Below are 22,427 nucleotides of genomic sequence, written 5' to 3'. Positions count from 1 at the left end.
CTTTGAATGGGGTAACGTCATGCTGAGATGCATCATAGTTCTGTTGCTTGTGTTGGGTGCAGTAGTAGCTGAGAAAAACCTCAGCATTATATCATAGCAACCTCAGCGCAAGTGTAAGCTAATCAAATTTCACAGGTTTACGTTTGAAACTGTAATCGGTTGTTGTCATTATGATGATTGCACCAGCACCAAGTGTCAGGCAACATGTACGTGTGCTCAGTATGAGAAGCAGAAGTTGTAAGGACTGGTTTTCTGTTGCTGTCTATCGGACAAAGGATGAATAAATGTCCCCTTCCCCCTCCACGGAGTGCCTTATCTGATGAGACCATCAGGTTGCTGTGAGTCTGACAGTCCCAGTGTGCGGTGGCTCACTCAACGTGGTGGTATCGATTACTGTCCCTGATTTAATCTCCCTCCTCTGTTTCACTGTCCACCTCCACTCAATCTCAGCAGCAGTGGGAAACACTGACAGCTCTATCAACCTGCTCAATACACACCAGCAGCAGAGAGAATATAGACCAAGAAAAGAGGTGGACAGAGAAATTCAGAGAACAGAAGAGAAAAAGACGGAAATATGAAGGCTTGGTGAATCAGAAAAAGGTCAATGTGAAAATTTGCGGCGCCAAAACAAGTTTGAAAACAACCAGTTTGAGAGGTGACCTTGTCCCATGTATGTACTGGTCTACGAGTGACTCGGGCCAGGTGGTTCTGTCAGGCTGTCAGGGCCGAGTGGGTCAGAGAAACAACATTTGCTACTGTGCTCTTGCTTTAATAAGACTCATTAATATACTGCATGTGTCACCAGCAGTGTCTGACTGCGTCCCCTCTGGGCTGGGCTAGTTTTGGCATGATGTGAAGTAAGGACACACACACACACACACACACACACACACACACACACACACACACACACACACACACTCAAACACACACTCAAACACACACATACACACACACACACTCAAACACACACACACACACACTAACTGAATTTGTCTTGTGAATCAAGGCTGAGTCTTCACACTGCCTGTGAACTCATGTCACTTACTCATTGGTGTGTGTGTGTTTGTGTGTGTGTGTGTATGTGATGAATTGGCTTGTATGGTGCATTATGCCTGTAAAAGAAGGTGTATGGTATCGATGCTGGCTGGATATAACTCAGGTTTATTGCCTCATTTTAATATCATCAGATGTTAGATCTGATGGTCAGGATGCAAATGCACTATGAACAAGTGAGATGTTAGCTGCTTTGCTTGAAGGGAAAGTTTTGCAGCAAATTCTACTGTTTTCCCTTTTAACCATAGACAATTCAATGATTAAGATTCAACCTTTTCTTTTAGCTCAATTACTTGATGATGAGCCTGGAAACTCTCCATCAAAACCAAGGATTTAAAGGAATATAATGACGATTGAGGAAATACTTCTATATGCTCTTTCTTGCTGAGACTTAGATTAGAAGATCAACGCCACTCTGAGCCATCTGCTCAATGTGAACATAAAGCTATAGCAGCTTATTTGATCAGCTTAGCATAAAGACTGGAAAGTGCTAGCACAGGTTTGTCCAATGGTAAAAAAACAAACTCTGCACTGCTGTTGTTTTAATGGCTTGCACTTAACTTGTTTTAACCATAGAGTGTATCTGAAACTTTGACTCAGACCTTAGTGTAACTAAAATTATTAATTTATCATCCGATCCCAAGCTCCTCCAGTCTGTAGACCAAAGTTTCCTTGGCAAAACACCAAAGTCCAAATTGCCCCTTGATGCAATGTGTGTGTGTGTGTGTTTGTGTGTGCATAGTGTGAAGAACTTTGAGTGGTTGTTAAGACAAGACAAGTACTACATAAATGCAGTCCATTTACCACTTTATTATTTTTTACTATAAAATGTCTATGAACATTTAATCAGTATCAGCATTTCAACAGCATGTCAGTATTTTGTATTAGAGCCAAATGTAATCAGAGATCAAATATTTAAACTATTTGAAACAACTCACCCACACTTACTTTGGATTCAGGGTATTACATCAGCTGCATTAAATAAATGAAATAATACATAAATAAAATAAAGAGTTGACCACTGTTTTGCTCCTCATAGACGAGGTGCATGGGAGTCCTAGCATGTAGTGAGGAACACATGACAGCTCGATACCTGGCACCCACAGAGTCTCACTGAGACCCCAGTGGAGGCGATTCTACACCATCTGGGCAAACCTCAAAGCCAAGAAGATGATTGCTATCAGCAGGATTATACCTTTATTAGATTAGCCTTACATTGTTTACACGATTGTGGATTCTGTCCATGTCTTGAACAAACACTTCTGAGAAACAGTGAGATGTTGAAGTGATCAACTCAATTGCTGCTAAAACATTACGCTCATTGGGATATAATTGTGTTACTGCAGGAGAAAATCATAAGGAGAATCTTACAAAGATGTTTTCCTCAGTGATACACTGTGGTTTTGTAACAACCTGGTTATGGGAACCATTTGAACACAACAGTCCTTGCCTCAAATTAAAAGTTTTTTGTGCACTGTGGTGCCGCTTGATTGACTTTAAGGGGACTGTTGGGCCTCGGCAGAGGCATGCGTTCCCCTGTGTGTCATAGTTGGGGCTTACATTGTATCTTTCAGTATTCTTTGAGGTAATGATGGATGATGAGTTGCACATTAAAATGCACTTTTAATATTTGACTTCAGAGACAGAAATTATCTGCATCACAAAGTAAGAAAGTCATGTGGTTTAATGAGATTAAACTGGTTTCAGGATAGTGTTCAGTTAAAATATCCAAATTCTTCTGTGATCAGTGCAGCCTAATCAGTTTTGTAGCCACAGTGAGAATGGAGCCATTTTGCCACTGTTGCAGCTCATTTTTAGTGCCACACCAACGAATGGAGACGTGATCAGAGGAGGGAAATGCTCTGCCAACGTCTGTCTCCTCCATGCCAGTGCATGGGGAGAAGGGAAAGGTATTGGGCCGAGCCAACTTTCCACTCCAGCTGGAGAGCCGGTGAGAGACATTGTTTCTCTCTGCTCCTACTGTCAGCCCTAGTAGTAGCTTTTCCGTGAGACTTGATCGCCCACTATTTCAAAATAGCATTGAGCCGTCTTGCCAAAAGCTTAAATGGCCTAAATGCTGGAGTCCATTACACTGCCTGGAAAGATGAGGCATTTGTTCTCGCAGCCTTTAAAGCATTCACCTACTATTTTCTCATAAATATGGAGCATCCAATCTTAGTAAATAACAGAAAAATACTGTTACCACTAAACAATCCTCAGATTTATACATAGATGTGAATCAAATTAGGACTTTAGTTCATGTGTCAGTCTTTCTCTGGTGGCAGCTGATCATGCTGAACATGAAAGCAGCCTCCTACAGTGACTCCCTTCATTGCCATGTTAAAAGGAGTCCATCAGTATTCTACTCACACCTACAGCTGATGGTCAAGTTCACAGAGCTTCACTGTCCTCGTCTCCCTCAATGCTGCCTCTGACCACACTTACCCTTTAGTGCTGGCCTTTCATAGGTGTAAACTACCGCCCTCTGTTGGCCATGTCAGGGAGTTCAACCAGCAAAATCAAATCATCCAAACACTGCTTGGAACTCCACTCAGTGATCAATATATATGCATGAGAAGCAGTGATGTAATTATTCGTTCATATAAACAATGTAGCTTAGTTTATAAGCTTTAGTGTTACTTTGATGTTACATTGATTTCAAAAAGTGCATTACATTGGAAACTGTGCTAAAATAATATAATCCTATCCCAAAACAAGGACATTTGCTATCCAAAATTGTGACACGTACATATGTGCAGAGAAATTGTAAATGTTTGTATTTTATGTAAAGTTATGTTGAAAAACAAAATCTGTCTATCTCTACTGTGTTCTTCTTAGGTCCAACTGGCTGAAGCCGTGCTGCGGTCGCCGAGTGGCCCTGTGGCAAGTCTGTCTGCTCAGCGCCGGCTTCAACTGTGTCCTGGTGGCTTGTGTCATCCTGGTGGTGCTGTTCCTGTCCCTGGAGCTGCTCATAGACACCAAACTCCTACAATGTAAATAGTCTGCACTTCTTTAACCTTTATTTCCTTCAAGGATGTGTTTGCTGAGCATGCATGTCTTTCTCTTTTAATACACCTAGTGATGCTCGTACACCTGGGAGGCGTCCACTTCAGCACAGCAGCAGCTCAGCAGCTCCACCAGAGCTGTGGGGGGTTACATGCTGTTGTGTCCTTGAACATAGAACAGTGGTTTTATTAACTTCACTGGTTCTGTTCCAGCATTGGGACTTATTATTCTACACAAAGTTTAAATGTTACACATTGTTATGGTTGACATGATAAGAAATAAAGAAGCACACACCACAGTTTTTTACTGCCATACATTTATTTTACAATTCACTTCCAGATTAGATTTTTGAAACAATTTTTATTTTTTTTATTTTTAGATATTAAACTAGAAGTTCCCAAAGTTTTGGTTGTGACCTCTTCAACTTCAGCTGCTCAGGCTACTCAATTTCACATGTCACATTTCAGATACCTAACAAGACATTTCCTATCAAAACTTATGTAATTAACTAATTTAAATAACTGCTCGAGGCCCCATCAGTTGAAATTATCCAATATTTTCCAAGAAAGCAAACAATAAACACAGAATACTATAATTTAGGGCAACCTTTTGTAAATTCCTACACCAATAATGGTATATATATACTTTTATCTATTTAGATTTGTCCTGTGACCCTTTGGGGTTTTGGAACCACAGGAGAAATATACCTGAGTTAATCTAAAATAGGTGGATAATTTATAAATTAACACACATCAATGTTGCATCAGTGTCAACAATAATCAAATAATGTCTAATATGGGCATTTTACTTTGATTCCAGAACTTTTACTTGCTAATGGAGTATTTTTACTTTGTTGTATAAGTGAAGGACAATTGTGTGCAGGCTTCCACAGTCATGTGTGTGCATTTAGTGCCCACTCTCTCCATCACTGATGTGTGCAGTCTTGCCCGTCACAGAGAGGCTGGAGCCGATGTTAAATGGCTGTGATGGCGAGTGATGGAGAGGTGATAATGAATAACCAAGAGTAACCAAGAACAACCAAGTCTCTCTTCCGTGGCGGCGGGCACGCATCCCCATCGATTACTGGCTGGAGTCCAGATACCTGAGTCTCACTGTGGGGACTCTGCTGTAATCCAATGATTTGTTTTCCTGCCAGGTTCGCAAGACAAATAGAGGAGTAGGCAGTCATGCAGGAGCGACAGAGGGTGCAGATAGATTAGGGGTCTATAAGACCTGGGTAAATACAGGGTGACACTGTAGATTGATATGGAAAGAAGAGCTGTGAGGGCAGTGATACTGGTGAGAGTTCAAAGTCATATTCACATCGGAACCAGTTTTTCTTTCTGCTACATCCTCCTGAAAACAATATAAAAAGAATGATATTTCTCCTGAATGACAGGACAAGAATTTCTTGGACCATTTGTTGTGTATTTTTCTTTTTTTTTGTTGTGTAAGTTTTGCAGCTTAACATTCTGACCTTTTTTCCTCTCGTACCAGTTTCCAATGCTTTCCAGTTTGCCAGCATTATCCACTGGATCAGCCTTATCATCCTGTCACTCTTCTTTTCAGAGGTAAGATGTGTGTATCAGGCTCCATTGAACCTTATTTCTAGTGTCACCATTTATAAAAAGCTTTTCTGGATTTGGGCTTAAACAGTCGCTGGTTGTATCAAATACCATGGTGATAATCCCTGATGGTTAGTTGTACTGTTTCCATCTTTAATCTCTGTAATTACCATGGTGATTTGGTTGATACTGGAACAGCATGACCTAACAATCAGAATACACTGGTCCCAAATAACGTGCCTTTAACAAGACAGACATTTGGCATTGATGTCTGCACTTGACGTAACAAGTTGTCGACCTTCTCTCTCCAGCTCCTGCTCCACTTGTTTTGGATTGTTGTTCGATGTCATTAACACCTGACATTGGATTTGTTTACATATATTATTGTTAAATCCAAAAACTTCGTTCCTAGCGGATGTGTTGTTTTTGTATAGACATTTGACTAACTTGTTTCAGGTTTCATTTAAACCTGCATAGGGAGGATTTCATTGTAAAACAAAAAGCTTCTTTAGTGAGCTTAAACTTTCCCTCTTCGGTGTTATACATTTGATATGGTGTTGGGGTTACATGATTTTCTTAAATATTCAACTTTGTGAAATTGCTTCAGTTTGCATATCAGTAGTTCAGTTAGGACCATTTGTCAAAGAAAAGTTTATTTACCTCTGCATAATTTACATTCTTGGTTTGGCTCTGTTCTGGGACCTCCCAGAGAGAGAGAGCACACCTCTCTGTCCTTCCTTGTGCCTACATGGAAAGCTTAAGGCAGGGAGAGAAGCAGCAAGAACCCCCAAGAGAACAGAACAGAGCGGTCAACAGAAATGACACGGAATAAATTAAATACAGTATGAAAAAGTGGGAGCTTCGGTAGAGGTGGTTTGCAAAATGGCTTGCAGTGGAAGCAGCAGGTGAGCAGGCTGAAGAAGCTTCATTAAGGCACCTTGTCTGAGCTTTGCAAATTAATGTGTGGAAGGAACCAGCTGATGTGGGCTGGCTTTCAGATCAGCTGCTGTAGCTGTCAGCTGAGCTGAGCTTGACTTTGTCTGAACTAACTCAGTTTTTATTACAACAATACAATATTTTAACATCATCATCATCTCTAGTCACTAGAGGACTTCATCAGGTCCCTGATACTTGAACCCACTCATCACATTTCTTTATAATAGATAGATGGATTAAACTAATCATTCTTTCTTTAACTTTAGACTATGCCCTGACTCCGGGGGGGACTAGAGGAGGTGTCTACTATTTAATTTCCACTCTACTCAATTATCCTCAGTCTATCTCTATAGTCTAAGCCTCAGAAAAGCTACCTCAAGACTGGTTGGCTGAAAATTAAAATTTTTAATTAGTCTTAATAAAGTTAGAACCATTGTTTGATGTAATAATGTCTTATCATCCGTCTGGAATTGTGAAAAACAAAATGGTCAGGGGAGAATTTGGCCTACAGGCCACTCCAGTGCAAACCAATTACCCTGACAGCCTCAGCCCCAACACCCTAAACCAAACATTAATTACTAGTGAGCCAGCAGGAGCAATAATTACAGCTGAGTTAATGAGCGGTGAGGATGGGGTTACAGTAACACGATCCATTCAGACACCTCGCCCACTGACATCATACAAGAAGAATCATCCGGGAAACGGCGTTACATAGATATATCTTATTACTGGGTGGTCCCTGTGCACCAATCAGGGAGCAGGATTTGAATATGTGGGCAGAGCCAGAGCAGTTCTCATTTGACAAAGCACTGTTGTCCAACATGTGCTGCACATGATGGATTAGCAGGACCACTTGTACATGACACGCCACGCTAATTGGATTGTTAATCAATGGGCCTCCTCAACAAAGAAGCCAGCAGCATCTATCCAGAGCAGAATGTAGAGTTTGATAGGTGATCAGATTACAAGTGTTGTGCCGCTGTAGGTCAATGATCAATATCAGGGAACAGTTATAGCTTCATCAAGGAAGAGTGTTCTGCAGAACTAAATTAGCTTTAAGAACTTTTGCAGGAAAAAGACTGATCTGATGAGTCAAAAGCAAATTACACTGTATGATTACATGCATTTACTAGTTTTATTCCAGCATTCTTGCATTGTTATCACTTACAGTATTTAGAAATAAAGCAGGTTAAAGAAAAAAGAGTGTGCTACATAGTGCCTCATTAGTTTTCACTCTATGTTCACACGTCTTGACAAATGTCATTGGATGAGATGACAACTCAAAAAACTGAGAATATCAAAGGATCTTTTTATACCTATCTGGTCTTACCTATCTATTTTAATGTGTTCATTTTTCCCTCTGTCTCCTGTCTGCCTCAGACTGTCTTCAGAATAGTCGTGCTCGGGATCTGGGACTACATAGAAAACAAAGTCGAGGTTTGTACTGCTGTTCTGTTTCTGTTGGAAGATCTGTAGGTTAATATACCTGTACATACAAGATTCATACGATACGTTCACAGACACAGAGTTGATGACAGGCCTAGAGGGTTAGGGTTAGGGCATCTGGCAGATGCTTATGATGCCGAACTACATTTGCCAATGTTTGAATTGCATCTACATATGCTTGTGTGTATGACCCCCCCTCAGGTGTTCGATGGTGCTGTCATCGTGCTGTCGCTGGCCCCCATGGTGGCCTCCACGGTGGCCAATGGGCCCAGCAGCCCCTGGGATGCCATCAGCCTCATCATCACCCTACGCATTTGGAGGGTCAAGAGGATCATTGATGGTAAGGGATGCAAATAGCCCTGTCCATAGAAATTATATTTTAAGTTTCCTACAAGTGAGGTGGAATAATTTGTTCAGAACAACTTGAGGAAACATCTGCTCGTTCTTAACCCAGAGGGATCACACAAATACATAAAAACCAGCCAGCCTTGAAAGAGCTAAATGACCCCAATCTCTCCATGATTATACAAATTATTTACTATTCAGGACAATATGACTATTGATCATCCCCCAGTAAATTGCTGCCAGTCTGCTACTCTAACTTGTATTGATTGTAAGGGGCTGGTAAAGTAGATTCAGAGAGGCTATAATGAATATATTGGTCATTCTCCGTTATGCTAATGCGGACTAGTTCGATATCAGTGCGGAGGTCACCCTCGCCACAGGCCTCAGACTGCATACACGATCAGTGGCATTGAGACCACAAAGGCACTCAGTGTGCACTTTGCTTATGTCCTGTGAGGTGGTGGAAGCACAGGACAAGGTTATGTTTTCATCTGCGTTTGTTTGTACGTAAAAGCTACTCAACTGTTTTCCATTCCAGGTAGCATACCGATGTGGGGCACTTTAGGCAATGATGCAGAACTTCTGGCCTGAACACAATGGATGTGTGCCTGGTGTCAAATGTAGCCCAAATATCCTAAAACAAATGTGCGTCAGTTTTGCAAACATGCAGTTCTCTAGGCAAGGTGTAATCTAGACGTGAAACTTAAGTGACCTCTGTGGTAAATAGTGAATATGGCCTAAAAAGTACAAAACAAATCTGGACACCCTTTGGTCGACATGCAGTATTACTGGTATGTTGGCTGGATGTGGGATGTGGGCCGAATGTGGGCCAAAACTATTTTGCTTGGATGGATGAAGGTTTGTGCAGGGGAGGGGCATCCAAGGAAGACCCCAATACATTTTGGTGCAGATCCAGATCAGGTGGCAAATTCAGGATTTTTTTCACCGTCCCTCTAACATTGTGAGATGAAAAGTTTTATTTACTTTTTTGATTTCTAAGAGAATAATTCATGAATCTTGATTAGGGGACTGATATTTATGAGTGTGTGCAATTTGGTGTCGATCCAAATTAAAATCAAGGACTAATGGATTTAAATGTGGTTTCATAAGGGGACTGTTGGGCCTCGGTGGAGATATGAGTAAATGCGTTTATTTGCTTTCTGCAGGACAGACAGTATTATACAAGATCATATTTTTAAAGAATCACATATGAACTATAAAGGACACACAACGAGCAATACTGATACTCTCTGGTGAAACATGTTCAGCAGGAGTAGCTTTCTCCTTAACGTGCAGCTGCAGTGTTGGTTTCCAGGGAATGAACTGGTGATTTTTCCCTCCTTCACTTCTCGACCTGTTGGTTTTGATCTTTTTGAGTGATTGAGTTTTGTTGTTAAGTGGGAGGCAACACACCTTAGAGCGGGAGGGAAAAAGAAATCACTCAAACCAGTAAATGTACAGCAGAGGGAACCACTCGGTTATTGTGGGAGAGAGATTGAGTCTCTAGCAGAATAAGCTTGACGTGTAAAGACGAGGTTTTTGAGTCGGACCGATACGGGAGTAGAAATAACAGAGGAGTGAACTGCATCAGAAGTTGCAGTGGTAAAAAAACAAAGGTGAATTTGGTTGTGTGTCGTAGGGGAGGAGGTCGAACAAAAGGAACCTGTATGAAAACAATCTGTGAAGTGAATTATGGGAAATTGTTCGCTAATTGTTTTACAAAAACACAGTGAGACACTTAAACTAGACGATGAAATGTACATTGACTTTGTTGTGGTGCTCCTTACCCTGGATTATAGATACAATAAAACCATCACTCTCTGAGTTGTAATGATGACAGCGCCTCGAGAAGCGCCATGACAACAGGTTTCCAAATTTACCCTCAGTATCCTTTTTTAGGCACATCTTCACAATCTGCTGCGAAAAGTGTGTCATGTATAAATAAAACAGTGAGATTGTAAGAGGAGGAGATGGTGATCAGTCAAGATGTAATTTAAGGGTTTCATGCATCAGTTCCAGCATGACTACTTAACTATTTTTGCACAGTTTGAATTGTTGAATACATTAATCAGGTATTATGTATTCATTAATCCAAACAAAACAACCAATTAGCTGCAGTTTTGTGTGAAAAAAAGATGAATGACTTGAGCTGTGAAGAGGAAAAAAGAGGAGTGATGAGGAATGATGTCATGTCAGGCACATTACTTATGCCATTGTCATCCAGCATAACAAGATGAAGCAAGACTATAGAACATAAGGACTATATAGTTTAGTTGATATATCCATATTGATGTGCAAAGTAATGCAGAAAATGTTTCTGTCTCCCTTAAGGTAATGGTTCTCTATTTTTACCCTCCCCTGGAATAATTAAACTTAGCCTATTGTTTTATTTCCAGACTCACATATGATGGGGATTTTAATTTATCCAGAAACACAGGCCCCAGTAGAGACTTTTTGACCAGGGTGAAATGACTCGTCACTGTGTAAAATCAACACCTGCGAGCTAGTTCATGCAGTCAGTTGGAGCTGCACTGCTTTAATCAATGTGGCAGTCTATTTAGATTCAAAGATTTCCCATCTCTCTTTGCTTGTCGATGTCTCAGCTGCCCTGTTTGGGCATCGCCTGCCTGTCGCTTCAGCCCCTCCACCACCCCAGCACCCACCTGTAGGCTCTGACAGGGGCATTAGATAGATAGATGTACTTTATTGACTTTATTGAATCAACCTGATCCGTGATCGCTGTAGAAACTTAGCAACACCTTGCTAAATTCAGTCAGTACAGGTATAAGGTTACTAACTCATGAGGTTTCACAGACATCTGCGGAGCAAAGGACTAATGGTCCACTACCACTGACCTTTGACCTTGACTTGATATCCATGTTTCTCACCATAGCTGTTTTAAAGTCATTTGTTTATGTCATTTATTGGAACAAACTGATTTTTCTCTCTCATTCTCCTCTTCTGTGTTAGCATATGTGCTACAAGTGAAAGTGGAAATGGAGCTGGAGATTCAGCAGTGTGAGAAGACCAAGGCTGTGAGAGAGGAGCAGCTGGAGCGTCTCACTCAGATCTGCCAGGAACAGGCTGTAAGTGTAAAAAACACCTTAGATTTAACCTTATGGCCTGACTGCAGCCTCAAAATTAGCTTGTGACATAGCCACAGGAGAGACAAGATGTTTGTGCAACCACTGACAGACAAAATATTGCTGTATTTTGTCAGTATGTAAAAATTCATGCAGAACACACAATCCTGCATATATCATTTATAAATAATTTCAAAAAAGATAAGGTGATGGTGACATACCTTGAATTTCATTGTGTTAGCAAAGTGGATTATGTAGTTGTTACAGTTTTATCTATTGGTTTCTATTTGACACTTTTTTCACAGTTACATTTAAACCAAATGAATGAGTGTACAGTACTTACAATACAAAAAAAGTAATCAGAGATACAACTTTAAAACTTGATTACTGTACGCTATTGTGTGAACCTGTCATAAGGGATCTGATTCAATATCACAATTTTCTCATTCACTGCTTTCTATTGAAGTTTAAGTTAATTTATGGTCATATCACTGAAAAACTATCAAAAACTGAAACTGTCTGACATGGTCACTGATTTACTGAAGCTTTGACCATGTAAGAAACTGTCAGCTCAACTACCACCAGAGGAGGGCAGCAGTGCCTCACAAACAGGTTGAGTCAGTCCACATATTTCATCATGACTCCTCAGGGCACACACACACACACACTCACTCACTCACTCACACACACACACACACACACACACACACACACACACACACACACACACACACACACACACACACACACACACACAACACACACACACACCATGATGAAAATGCAGACTATGATGAATAAATAAAATAATACTAAGTGCAGGTCTGAGACCAGACATAACAAATGAATACATTAATAATAATGATTGTAGAGGAAATTATCAGATCCCTCCAAATACTGTGTTTATCAAATCGATTCCCAGTCACTGTTTCAATGTACAAGGTGATACCTCATTATGTGTGTTGATTTATTGCCAGATATTAAGATTCATGTTTCAGTTTGGAACAGGATTAATGCACAATTCACCCTCTGCCTGAATTTTCACTTACTTTTTATTATATTTATACTGTAATGGTACCTTGTCAGCGGACTATGCACTCAAGGCCAAACACATTGAAATCAATGTGGAGAAACATCAATGGTGTGTATGAGAAAAACATTCAATAATACAGAAAAATAGTTTGTAATATGACCTGTCAACAGACAATATATCTCAATACAGACACTTAAAGCAGTCTCTGTGTGTTTGCTGAGTTTTCGGTGAGTCTGAGCTGATAATGTATTTTCATCCATTGAGAGGTGCAACATCTTCCTGTATCTATTACTTATAATTTGGCCTTGATTCAACCCCTCAGATAAAATATTTCTCTCTTAGATTTAGTAAATCTAAAGGAATGTGTGTTACAATATGATATGATGCAAAATCAAGGAGAATTGCTATATATGTTCACTTTGTTGAAATTTAAGCAGATCATTTTCTTTTCCTCTTTTCTTCCCCCCATATTTGTCTCATCTTTTCTCCTCATCATGTTTATCACTCCATCTTCCTTTTCTCTCTTTCCTCCCTGTTCTGTTTTGTCCTATCCTATTTCATCCATCTCTCTCCTCACACCTCTCATGTCCATTTTTTTAAATCCCCTTTTAATGCCTCTGTTCATTCACACTCTTGACCGGCTGCTTTTCTCTCTTTTTTGTTGCTCGTGCACAAACGCATGCAACACAATAATCTGCAGTTTGAGATCAGGCAGCTCAGGGCCCATCTGGCCCAGCAGGACCTGGACCTTGCAGTAGAACGTGAAGCAGCCATGCAAATCCACCACGTCTGGGGCAAACAGGGCAGGAGTTTTCAGGTTGTCGAAGGCTTGACTCCCGGGGAGTCGGATGATGAGGGCGGCCAGAGAAACCCCAGGGAGCCCAACACCACTGCAGGTATCTGTATTTGAATACTGAGGTAAAGAATACACTGATAATATATGAGTTGGTTCTAAAATATAATTTCTCAAACTGAACATGGGTCTTATAGGCTTCTTAGACAAAGAGCTAATGCAGTGTTTGCTTGAGAAAGCAGCATGACAAACCTGGAGAGAGGTGCAGCATAAAGTATGCACATAATTATGTGGAACAAAAAGACTCCAATGGTGTAACATCAGGTGAACTGGATGCCACAGCAGTGTACAGTTAATCTGAAGCGGTAGCCCTGGAGCATCTTCGAGGCCAGGCTCTTAGCCCCCACATGCTCACACACAACACCCATCTGACCGCAGGCGCTCTGGGATCAATATGGATGGCAAAAAAGCTTTTAGGATCTGGTGAATCCTGGAGAAAACAGGCATGTTCCCCCACACTACGTCAGGCCACGCAGGCTCCTGTCTGCTACAACTATCTCTCTTACTGCCCCCCCATGTGGCGAGGCCAGCCAAACCAACGCCGACCACTCGGGCTATTTCAGGTACAGAGTGCTCTGTGAATTGGGCCTTGTTAGGAAAGGAGTGGGTTCCTGTCAACATCTGTTCCCCTTCACCTGCAAACCACAATAGGGCACCGGGAGGCTCCACAGCGGCCACAGAATCACCCCAAGGGCATAGTGGGAAATCTGGCTCTCAGAAACAAGTGGGGCTTTTTGCAGAAACATGGTCACTGGGATGAGCACTTAGGCCACAGAGCTTGAGGCAAGTCAGGTCAACTCATATCAAGTCGAGTGTATTTGTGTCGCCCAATTTTGCACAGAGTGTCTGGATGGGTATTCTCTCTCGCTCACCTGCAGAGAGCCGTCACACTGTAAAGACCTCTGGCCCAGGCCGCGGCATTCATGAGGATGATCGTGACTCACAGGAGATTGGTGGTTCTGAACACAAGTACAAAGTACTGAACCATGTAAATTTAAAGAACAATCATTGGCAATCAGTGTTAATCAATGAGCCAAGCAGTTTTCTCACAGATGCAGTGACAAGACTGCCACAGAACAATAAAACAGATTTACTGCAACAAAGAAAGATCGGCATGTTTGGTTGGAAGCAACATTTATATTTTTAGATTTCTGTATCTGTCAAACAGTCCAAAAATAGGCTTTGGAAACATAGTAGATATTTGCAAGGTAACAGGAAGCACTCAGACTGAGTCCACAGCCCCTACCAGGTCTGTGACATACAGTATAAAGTCTATGATCTGTGCGGCTTTACTAGAATGGTGCTTTGAGTTAATGCTAATGTAAGTATTAACTGAATATGGTAACATGCAAACGCTAAGCAGGTATCATATTCGGTGTGTTAACTATCTTACTTTAGCATGTCATGCTGCAATTAGCTAATTAGCACTAAACCCAAAATACAGCTGAGCCTGACTAGAGTTAGGGTTCTGAACCAAGTTCTGAACAAAGTGAAGTTTTACTGAATGAAAAGTCAGGGAGTTGTTTTGTTGACACCAGTTTTGTGGATTCATGCTATTTTATTGTATATTATACTGGACAACCAACAGACTGAGACAAGCATGCTATAGCCATGCTGCTCTCATGGCTAACAAAACAAATATACTCTACTGTGTATTAAATCTACCAAAGAAATCAAAGACTATTTCATTCAGCAGTGGTGGAGTAAGTACACAAACATTTTACTGAAGTAAAGGTACAAATAATTAGACTAAAAAGTCCAATTATCACATTAACTAGGAAAAGGGTGAACGCAAACCTGCTGCATGTATCCTTCTCCCTAACTCAGTTGTCAACTCCATCATTATAGATGATCCACGGTGGGGGCGTCATCCAAATCCATTTTAGTGGTTTCTTCACCAATGAGGCATTGATGGAGGCGGGGTTTAATGTTGTCTGCCTGCTCTGATTGGATCAGTAATTACTTCTCCTTTCGTATTAACAACTTTAAAATATATATATATATATATATATATAAAACAATGTGAACATGTAAAACAAGTAGTACAAGAGTACAAATTTGATGAGAATAAATTATTAGTAATGTATCATTAGTTGCAGTGGTTGCTAATCTTCCTGACGTCGATCTGTGGTAAAGAAAAAACCCCTCACACTTCAAAATGAAAGTTTACATCTGAACTGAAAGGACCTGAGCATGGCACCTCTCCTCTTCCACAGACAGATGACAGCCTGCTAACTTGACTATCACAGACAGAAGAGGACAGTCTTTTATATCTGCTGGACAGCCCATTCTTTTTTTTTCTTTCTTAAGACTCATGTGTTATTAATTGTGGAGTGATTGTCTCGGTCTTGTTTTAGCGAGTGCAATGCTTCCTCTCCAGGGGTGGCTCAGGGATTAATATTTCAGACTGAAAAATAAATGAAATTACCTATCAGAGTCTCCGGCGTGTCCCGGGGGACAGGGGCTATAGCACTCAGGGTACTCTGGGTTCGCACTCAGCCAGCGGACAGTGAGCTCAAGTCCAATCAAGCGAACAGAAGAGCATGGCGGATCACAGCCAGTCACCACGCACACTGAGGCCTGCAGGACCGGGGGGATCAGAGTCTGAACAAAGAGCTCCCACTCTCCTTCTCCCCCATTTCTCTCGTCCCTGTAACCAACCCCACCCTGTCCGAGCTTCTATCTGGTGCACCAGGGTGCAGCTAATGCTGAGCGAAGCTGTCAATATTATGTTGTAAACATAAGGGATATTTTCCATTTGGACTACTTTGCACTGTTAACAATGACATTGACCAAAATACCTGCAGAGAAAAAGGTGTGAAATCCAATTACAGTCGTTTACATTATATTGAACCCTTCATTTAAATATAAACTGCTATTTAATTAAATCTCTGGTGCATTCTGAATTTATATTCTACATATAATATGCATCTAATCCAAACAGTATATTATTTCTATGTGCATTTATTTTTGTGTAATCCACCAGTTCAATTAAAACTATGCGGATGATACAAATTATAATGACAACATGTTTATTCAGTTAATTTAACATTTTATAATAATATGTATAATACCAATATCAGCTGCAGAAAAGATTAATGACTGAGGTAATATTCATTGATTGAACTTAATGTAGCAGGGGTTCAATGAAAAATGGCTACATGCGGACATGGAGGAATAAAATATAAACAGAAGAATGAAAAGAATATGAATATTATTTTGTTGTAATTATAATTATTATGCAGGTACAATTTGTCTATAATCTGACATGAACAAAGTCGAGTAGTAGAGGTCAAACACACATCAGTGTTTTTGTCAGAAAATTTTGTTAAAATAATAATAATAATCATCATCTCATCATTTTGTTTATATTTATTTATTCATTGACTCAGATCCAGTTGGACATGATGACATGAACAACTACATCAGCCAATACTACAGTGAAGCAAGCAGTGGTAAGGAACTTAACATTTAGTAGATATTTAAATTTAAATGCAAAAAATATTAAGACATTTTAATTGTTTACTTCTGATGGATTTATTATTTGTTATTATTTTTCCTCTAAATTTACTGTTACATTTAATCAGGCGCAGGTAATACATCCGTCTGGTTGACACAGTTCACTGCTGTGAGTTAATTGTGAATTGAATGAAGTAGTAATTACTTTTATCTGTGTTGTCTGACTTTTCCTAATTGTAATGAAGATGCCGGGGCTTCTGGCCTAGGCACTCGGATCATCACCATGGCAGCCATTGACGTTCACCTCCCCACCAACACAACTCCTGTTCAGTCCAACCCAATGCTTGCGATGGAGCGGGTGGGCAGCGCTGTAAGCGACGCCTCCACCAGCATAATACAGTCCAGTGGCAGCCTGACGGCCCGGCCCCACAGCCTGAGCAGCCACACCCCGGCCTCGTCTCTGACAGACTGCAGCAGCAGCAGCACGGCTCAGGGCCTCAGTCTGAACTACAGCTCTCATCGCTGCTGCCCTCCTTCCTTCTCAGGCCAAGACCCTAGGGACCCCAGCATGATGGTGCAGGAACTACTCTCCTCCCTCTCTGAGGCGCCCTGCCTCGCCCAGAAGGGCCTGGTGGTGGACCCTGTCAACCTCAAGCTTCCTAGCCCTACGGGCTCAGAAAAGGCCAGTCCCGAGCTGGACAACAGGATAAACATCTTCAACCGCAGGAACCAGGAGGAGTGGAGGGGCCGGGGAAGGGGCTGCGTGCTGTTGCAGACCAAGCCGCTGATCCACCTACAGGGCGGCACCACTGAGCCATCCCTGGAGGAGAAGTACCGGCTCCTGGGACCAGCTGACACACCTCTGGGGCACATGTCTGACACATAAACTACGTTTACACAGAAACAGGACTTTTTTTTTTCTTTTTACCGCCACCGTGATTGGCACCAATCTGAACTCCAGTGGCAGGTTTAACCTCATGAGAGCGACCACACAAGATTTAAAATGTTTCCGTTGCTGTGTAAATCCAATCCTGGCCAGTCCAGAGCGAGCTTGAGCCTTCACTTTTAGCTGACACTGATGCTTCTTAACTTGACGTGTTCAGAGCCCTTGAACAGAAATGGTGACCAGAACTCTTACGCCTCTTTGTCATACCGGCCCTGTTCCTCTGTGATGGATTTTGAAAATCATGAACGCCCTGAAATAGCACAAACAAAACCAGACAATATCCCAATAACAGGGAGTCTTATAATGTGTTCTGTGACACGTTCTTCATCAGGAATTCTCACTTTGGTCCTAAATGCACTGAACCTAATGTGAATTAAAACCAGCAAGGGTCCATTCAAGCCTATACTGAACAAAAAGTAATGCTGAACAAACCATGACACCGATCTCTGAAGTTAAAAAGATTTTTTTCTTGATATTCTTTTTATTTTTATTTGTTTCACCGACTTCAAACTTTCATCATGCTGTCTTTGTTGAAACAGTCACAGGGTACATAAGACTGGCTTATATTCAAACAATTTTCTTCTTTTTTTTACCTTTTGGCTTTCTGTCACCTATTTGTTTGGAACATCAGAATTAATTGAACTGAACTTTTGTTTTAGTAGAGTATATTTGTGTGGGTGAGATGAAACGTTAAATGACTGGATTCTTAAAATAGTACTAGACTGGAGTGCTTGTAGCATGAACCTTTAAAAAAGATAATGTGCCCTAAATGGGAAGCAAATTCTTTGCACTTTAATGTTTACAGACACTTTTGTAAACTTGGTATATGGAGGACGTAATTGCCAAATGCAGGTGTTGTCATTTGAATGAAAATAGCAAAAATAAACGTTAGTATTTCCTTATTTGCTCCTCGTTTACTGACTTTTGTTGATTAAGCTATTTTAATTATTTTAAAGCTGCACCATAGACGCTACCGTGGCGTCAAACACGTGTGATCCAATGACGATCATTGGGCAGACTCTTGTTCAACATTAGTTGATCATCATCTCCTTATTTGCATATGAATTTGAAAAAGTCTAAATTATTTAAGGTTATCAACATAAGAGGACCTGTCACAGCAACTGCTAATTGTTCAAGTCATTATAAGTGTGACGTGAGAAGAGCCAGCTCCCTAATTACCCCCGATAGTATCATTAATTCACAAGATAAACTGCTGTACCATTTTGTTGCTTGTCAAATGTTTACAAGTATCCAGAGAATGTTTTAATTGTTAATAACTCTTACAGCTGCAATTAATCTATCAACACAAATGTCTTTCAAATTGAAGTACTTAATTTACAGAACTGTTCCGGAGGATTGTTTGTAACCGCTTTAAATGTTCACTTAATTTATTATTAATGTGTTTGTAAATGGCACATACTTATACACACAGGCATATACATCACAAATACATCGAAGAATATCATCAGTATTAGTTTATAAGATTACTGTGTGTAACTTTGAACACTTATTCTCTGTTCATTTTTTCAATGTTGACAGTTGAGTGTAGACACATATATTTGATGCAATTACATCACACTTTTGAAGAACAGCCCAGTAACATATGAACGTATCAATACCAATTTTCCAGTGATCAGATTATTCTCTTGCACACACAGTGGGTGTATTTCCACTGATAAAGCACTGGAATAGCTCTTCTCATATTCAAAGGTATGGGAGCCAGGGACTGTTTGAGTGACAAGTGGTGACACAGAGAGCGGATGTTGAAAAATTAAATTAATTCAGCATGTGAAAGCCCTCAATGTGCAATGAGAAAAGAGGAATGAAAACACATCTATGCAATTTGACTCTGCGTATCCACATTCAAATTGGAGTCTAATCTCTGCAACTGGAGTCATCTAACATTTGGATATGAGACATGACATATTTTGCGTCACTTTTCTCATACGTTTTGTGTAAAAGGAAAATGTTATTTTTGAATGGATTGTTCAGTTTTATTGACAGCAGCCATCATACCCAGGTTGTATTTTCAGCGCTGCCTTTTCATGTAAAGAAAAGTGGCGACAAAGGGATCGCATCGCTCGACTAACCTCTGCCCATGGTGAACAAACCCACCCCGCACACATTTGCAGATCTGCAACGTCCAACATTTGGCAAAAACCATGTGTAAAACATTAACAACAATCATCTTGTCCGCCTGAGTTGTCACTGAGGAGTGATCTGTATTTCCAGCTCTTGGAAAGAAACTCTAAGTCTTCTATGCCACTAATATATTTGTATACATTAACAGATTTTTCTACATTTTCAGATTCTGAATACACATTTGTAAATTTGTATACATAAGCACATATCTGTACACATTTGTGGATTCTTTTACACATTTACAAAACTGATTACACACACGGAGATACAGAGACAACTCTCCACACACAAGCGAAAATTCAATTGCTGCAATATTGGCCTTCTTAAACTCCAAACATTTCTCTATTATAGTTTTGACTCAAAAGTAAGTTCTCAGACTCAACCAGTTTTCAGTAGCTTACTGTGACGTGGTTCATTTGAAATGAATTAACATGTAAGTTAATGACCTGCACCTGCAACCTGCTCGTAATTACCAGACCCCTCACATCAATCTAGTTTACAAAACCAACAATATCTTCTGCCATGGGACTAATACATAAATAATGATCTGCTTGGCTGTGGACACGCACAAAGGAATCTGTTGAACACTGGGTCCAGACCCTGGCTCGGCCTCGGTGTGTCACGGCTGCCTTGATATTAACACCTCAAGTGGAGGTGCTGCGCCTCCTGAACCCTCTCCAGCTCTACCAGCCATGGAAAGGAAGATATGAGTAAGACGGCTTAGCTCTAAGCTTTGCAGCGCTGGGATGAAGCTAAATTGTTTGTTTGTGTGAGGCGACTGTAAGGAAGTAAAAACTGAGGATAAAACACATGATGTGAAGTGCCTTTACAACTTCAGTATAAATGAAAAGTGAGCCTGAATGATTCATATGAACCCAATTTGCCAATACGTATCATAGTGTGAGTTAAGACTCCGATTTTGACAGGCGGGGACACTGAGCAGACCTTCAGGAGACATGTTAAGAAGTAAATTGCTTGTGGGACCTCTCCGGTGAAACCAGAGGTGTAGTCCCTGTCACACTCACAGGAAGCTGAGTGAATTAACAGTGACCATTAGACATTTAATAATTGAGATGTTTTAATAACGGCACAGAGGGAGTCACTTAAACTGCATTAACATTACATGATCATTGTTCTCATTCTAATTAATGAAGGGAAAGTGATGACCTCTGAGGTGAGACTTACATCGACCAACTCGTAAGTGATATAAGATTCTGACTTCTTTCATTCCTTCCTTATTTACAATATATTGTCTATCAATGAGTCACTATAGTTGTGGAAACACGTCTATTATACAGGATTTTACTTTAAGTATTCTCCAATTAACAAATGTATTTTTGTGGAATTCAGAGTTTTGTGAAAATTTTATTTACCATTTAGTTGCTGTATTTTCTGCAAGGGCTGCACTTTAATTTTAAATACCATTACAATTAGATATACTGTATTGCTCTAATTTTACAATCTGTATTTCATGTCGATGCAACTATAACATTGAATATGACTCAACAGCTAGTTTTTATCTTTAATTTTTTTTAATATTTCATATATCAAATGCACTGGTCACCTGTCTTTAACCATTTAACAGCAATGTATTCTTCATAAAGCTGTTTCCACAGAACATACGTCCACAATCTCTACAGGTGATTTAAAGCAGCAATTATCGATATTTTTTATTAATAATTGATCATATGACCAGTGTTATGTGAATGGTATCGCTCATATTGATCTGCACAGAGATATATCTTCTGACATTGCAGTTCCACTCACTCCTCTGGGTTTCATCACATTTAATTGTTTTGGTTTTCTGGCCTCTAACTTTATTGCTTTGGTTCACTGTTGCTGCTCTAATTGCTTTGTTTTCAGCCGCGTCTTAGCTGGTGATCATATGTAGCATTTAGAAGCTGAAGAGCCAGCTCACAAGAGCTTACAATAATAATGTTTAACTTAAATTCATCCAGTTGGTCAAACTAAAAAAATAGTCCAAATTAAAGGTCCAGTGTGTAAGATTTAGGTGACAAGGATCTATTGGCAGAAATATAATATAAAATAATTCTCATGATGTTTTGACTAGTTTGTTTCATCTGAATTGTATGAATTGTAGTTTCCTCTACCCCAGTAAAGGCTCTTTATATTTAAATACTTTATATTTACATCGGGGGGGTCCACTCTACATTAGTCCAGACTGAACAAACTAAACACCTTTTGAGTTTCTATGACAACTGAAGGTTACCACAGTTTCTTTTTCATGTTTGGGAGGGGAGGGTGAGGTAATGAGTGTTCAGCTGCAAGATGCAACTTCAACACGATATCATCATTCTACACACTGTACCTTTAATGTTAATGTTAAAAGGTAATATTATAAGATTCAAGAGATCTCATTTTAAATGCCTCATACACACAAGAGAGACTACAAAAGAATGGAGGCTATGAGAGACTATTAAAATATATATATAGGATAAAAATGTAAAAATATACAAGGAAACAAAATAAAGACAGTATAGAAAACTCTTGAATGAAGCGACAAATCCAAATCAAGTGACAAACCTGAATAGAGAGG

The 22,427-nt window shown here is 40.2% G+C and overlaps 1 protein-coding gene across 1 annotated transcript in view; it reads left to right on the top strand.

The window, feature by feature from the left end:
• LOC109624920 (transmembrane protein 266-like) overlaps positions 1 to 18,634 on the top strand; it is a 40,831-nt gene extending 22,197 nt beyond the window's left edge. Inside the window, exons 4-11 of the mRNA XM_020079849.2 lie at positions 3,895 to 4,049; positions 5,560 to 5,633; positions 7,944 to 8,000; positions 8,211 to 8,349; positions 11,325 to 11,440; positions 13,171 to 13,366; positions 16,716 to 16,778; positions 17,028 to 18,634. Of these exons, the coding sequence (XP_019935408.1) occupies positions 3,895 to 4,049; positions 5,560 to 5,633; positions 7,944 to 8,000; positions 8,211 to 8,349; positions 11,325 to 11,440; positions 13,171 to 13,366; positions 16,716 to 16,778; positions 17,028 to 17,668 (1,441 nt within the window). The 3' untranslated portion in view covers positions 17,669 to 18,634. The remainder of the gene's footprint in view (positions 1 to 3,894; positions 4,050 to 5,559; positions 5,634 to 7,943; positions 8,001 to 8,210; positions 8,350 to 11,324; positions 11,441 to 13,170; positions 13,367 to 16,715; positions 16,779 to 17,027) is intronic.
• The last annotated feature ends 3,793 nt before the right edge of the window (positions 18,635 to 22,427 follow it).

The sequence above is a fragment of the Paralichthys olivaceus genome, chromosome 1 (assembly GCF_024713975.1).
Source record: "Paralichthys olivaceus isolate ysfri-2021 chromosome 1, ASM2471397v2, whole genome shotgun sequence".
NCBI lineage: Eukaryota > Metazoa > Chordata > Actinopteri > Pleuronectiformes > Paralichthyidae > Paralichthys > Paralichthys olivaceus.
Note: the sequence above shows the minus strand (reverse complement) of the source record. Positions and strands in the feature narration are given on the sequence as shown.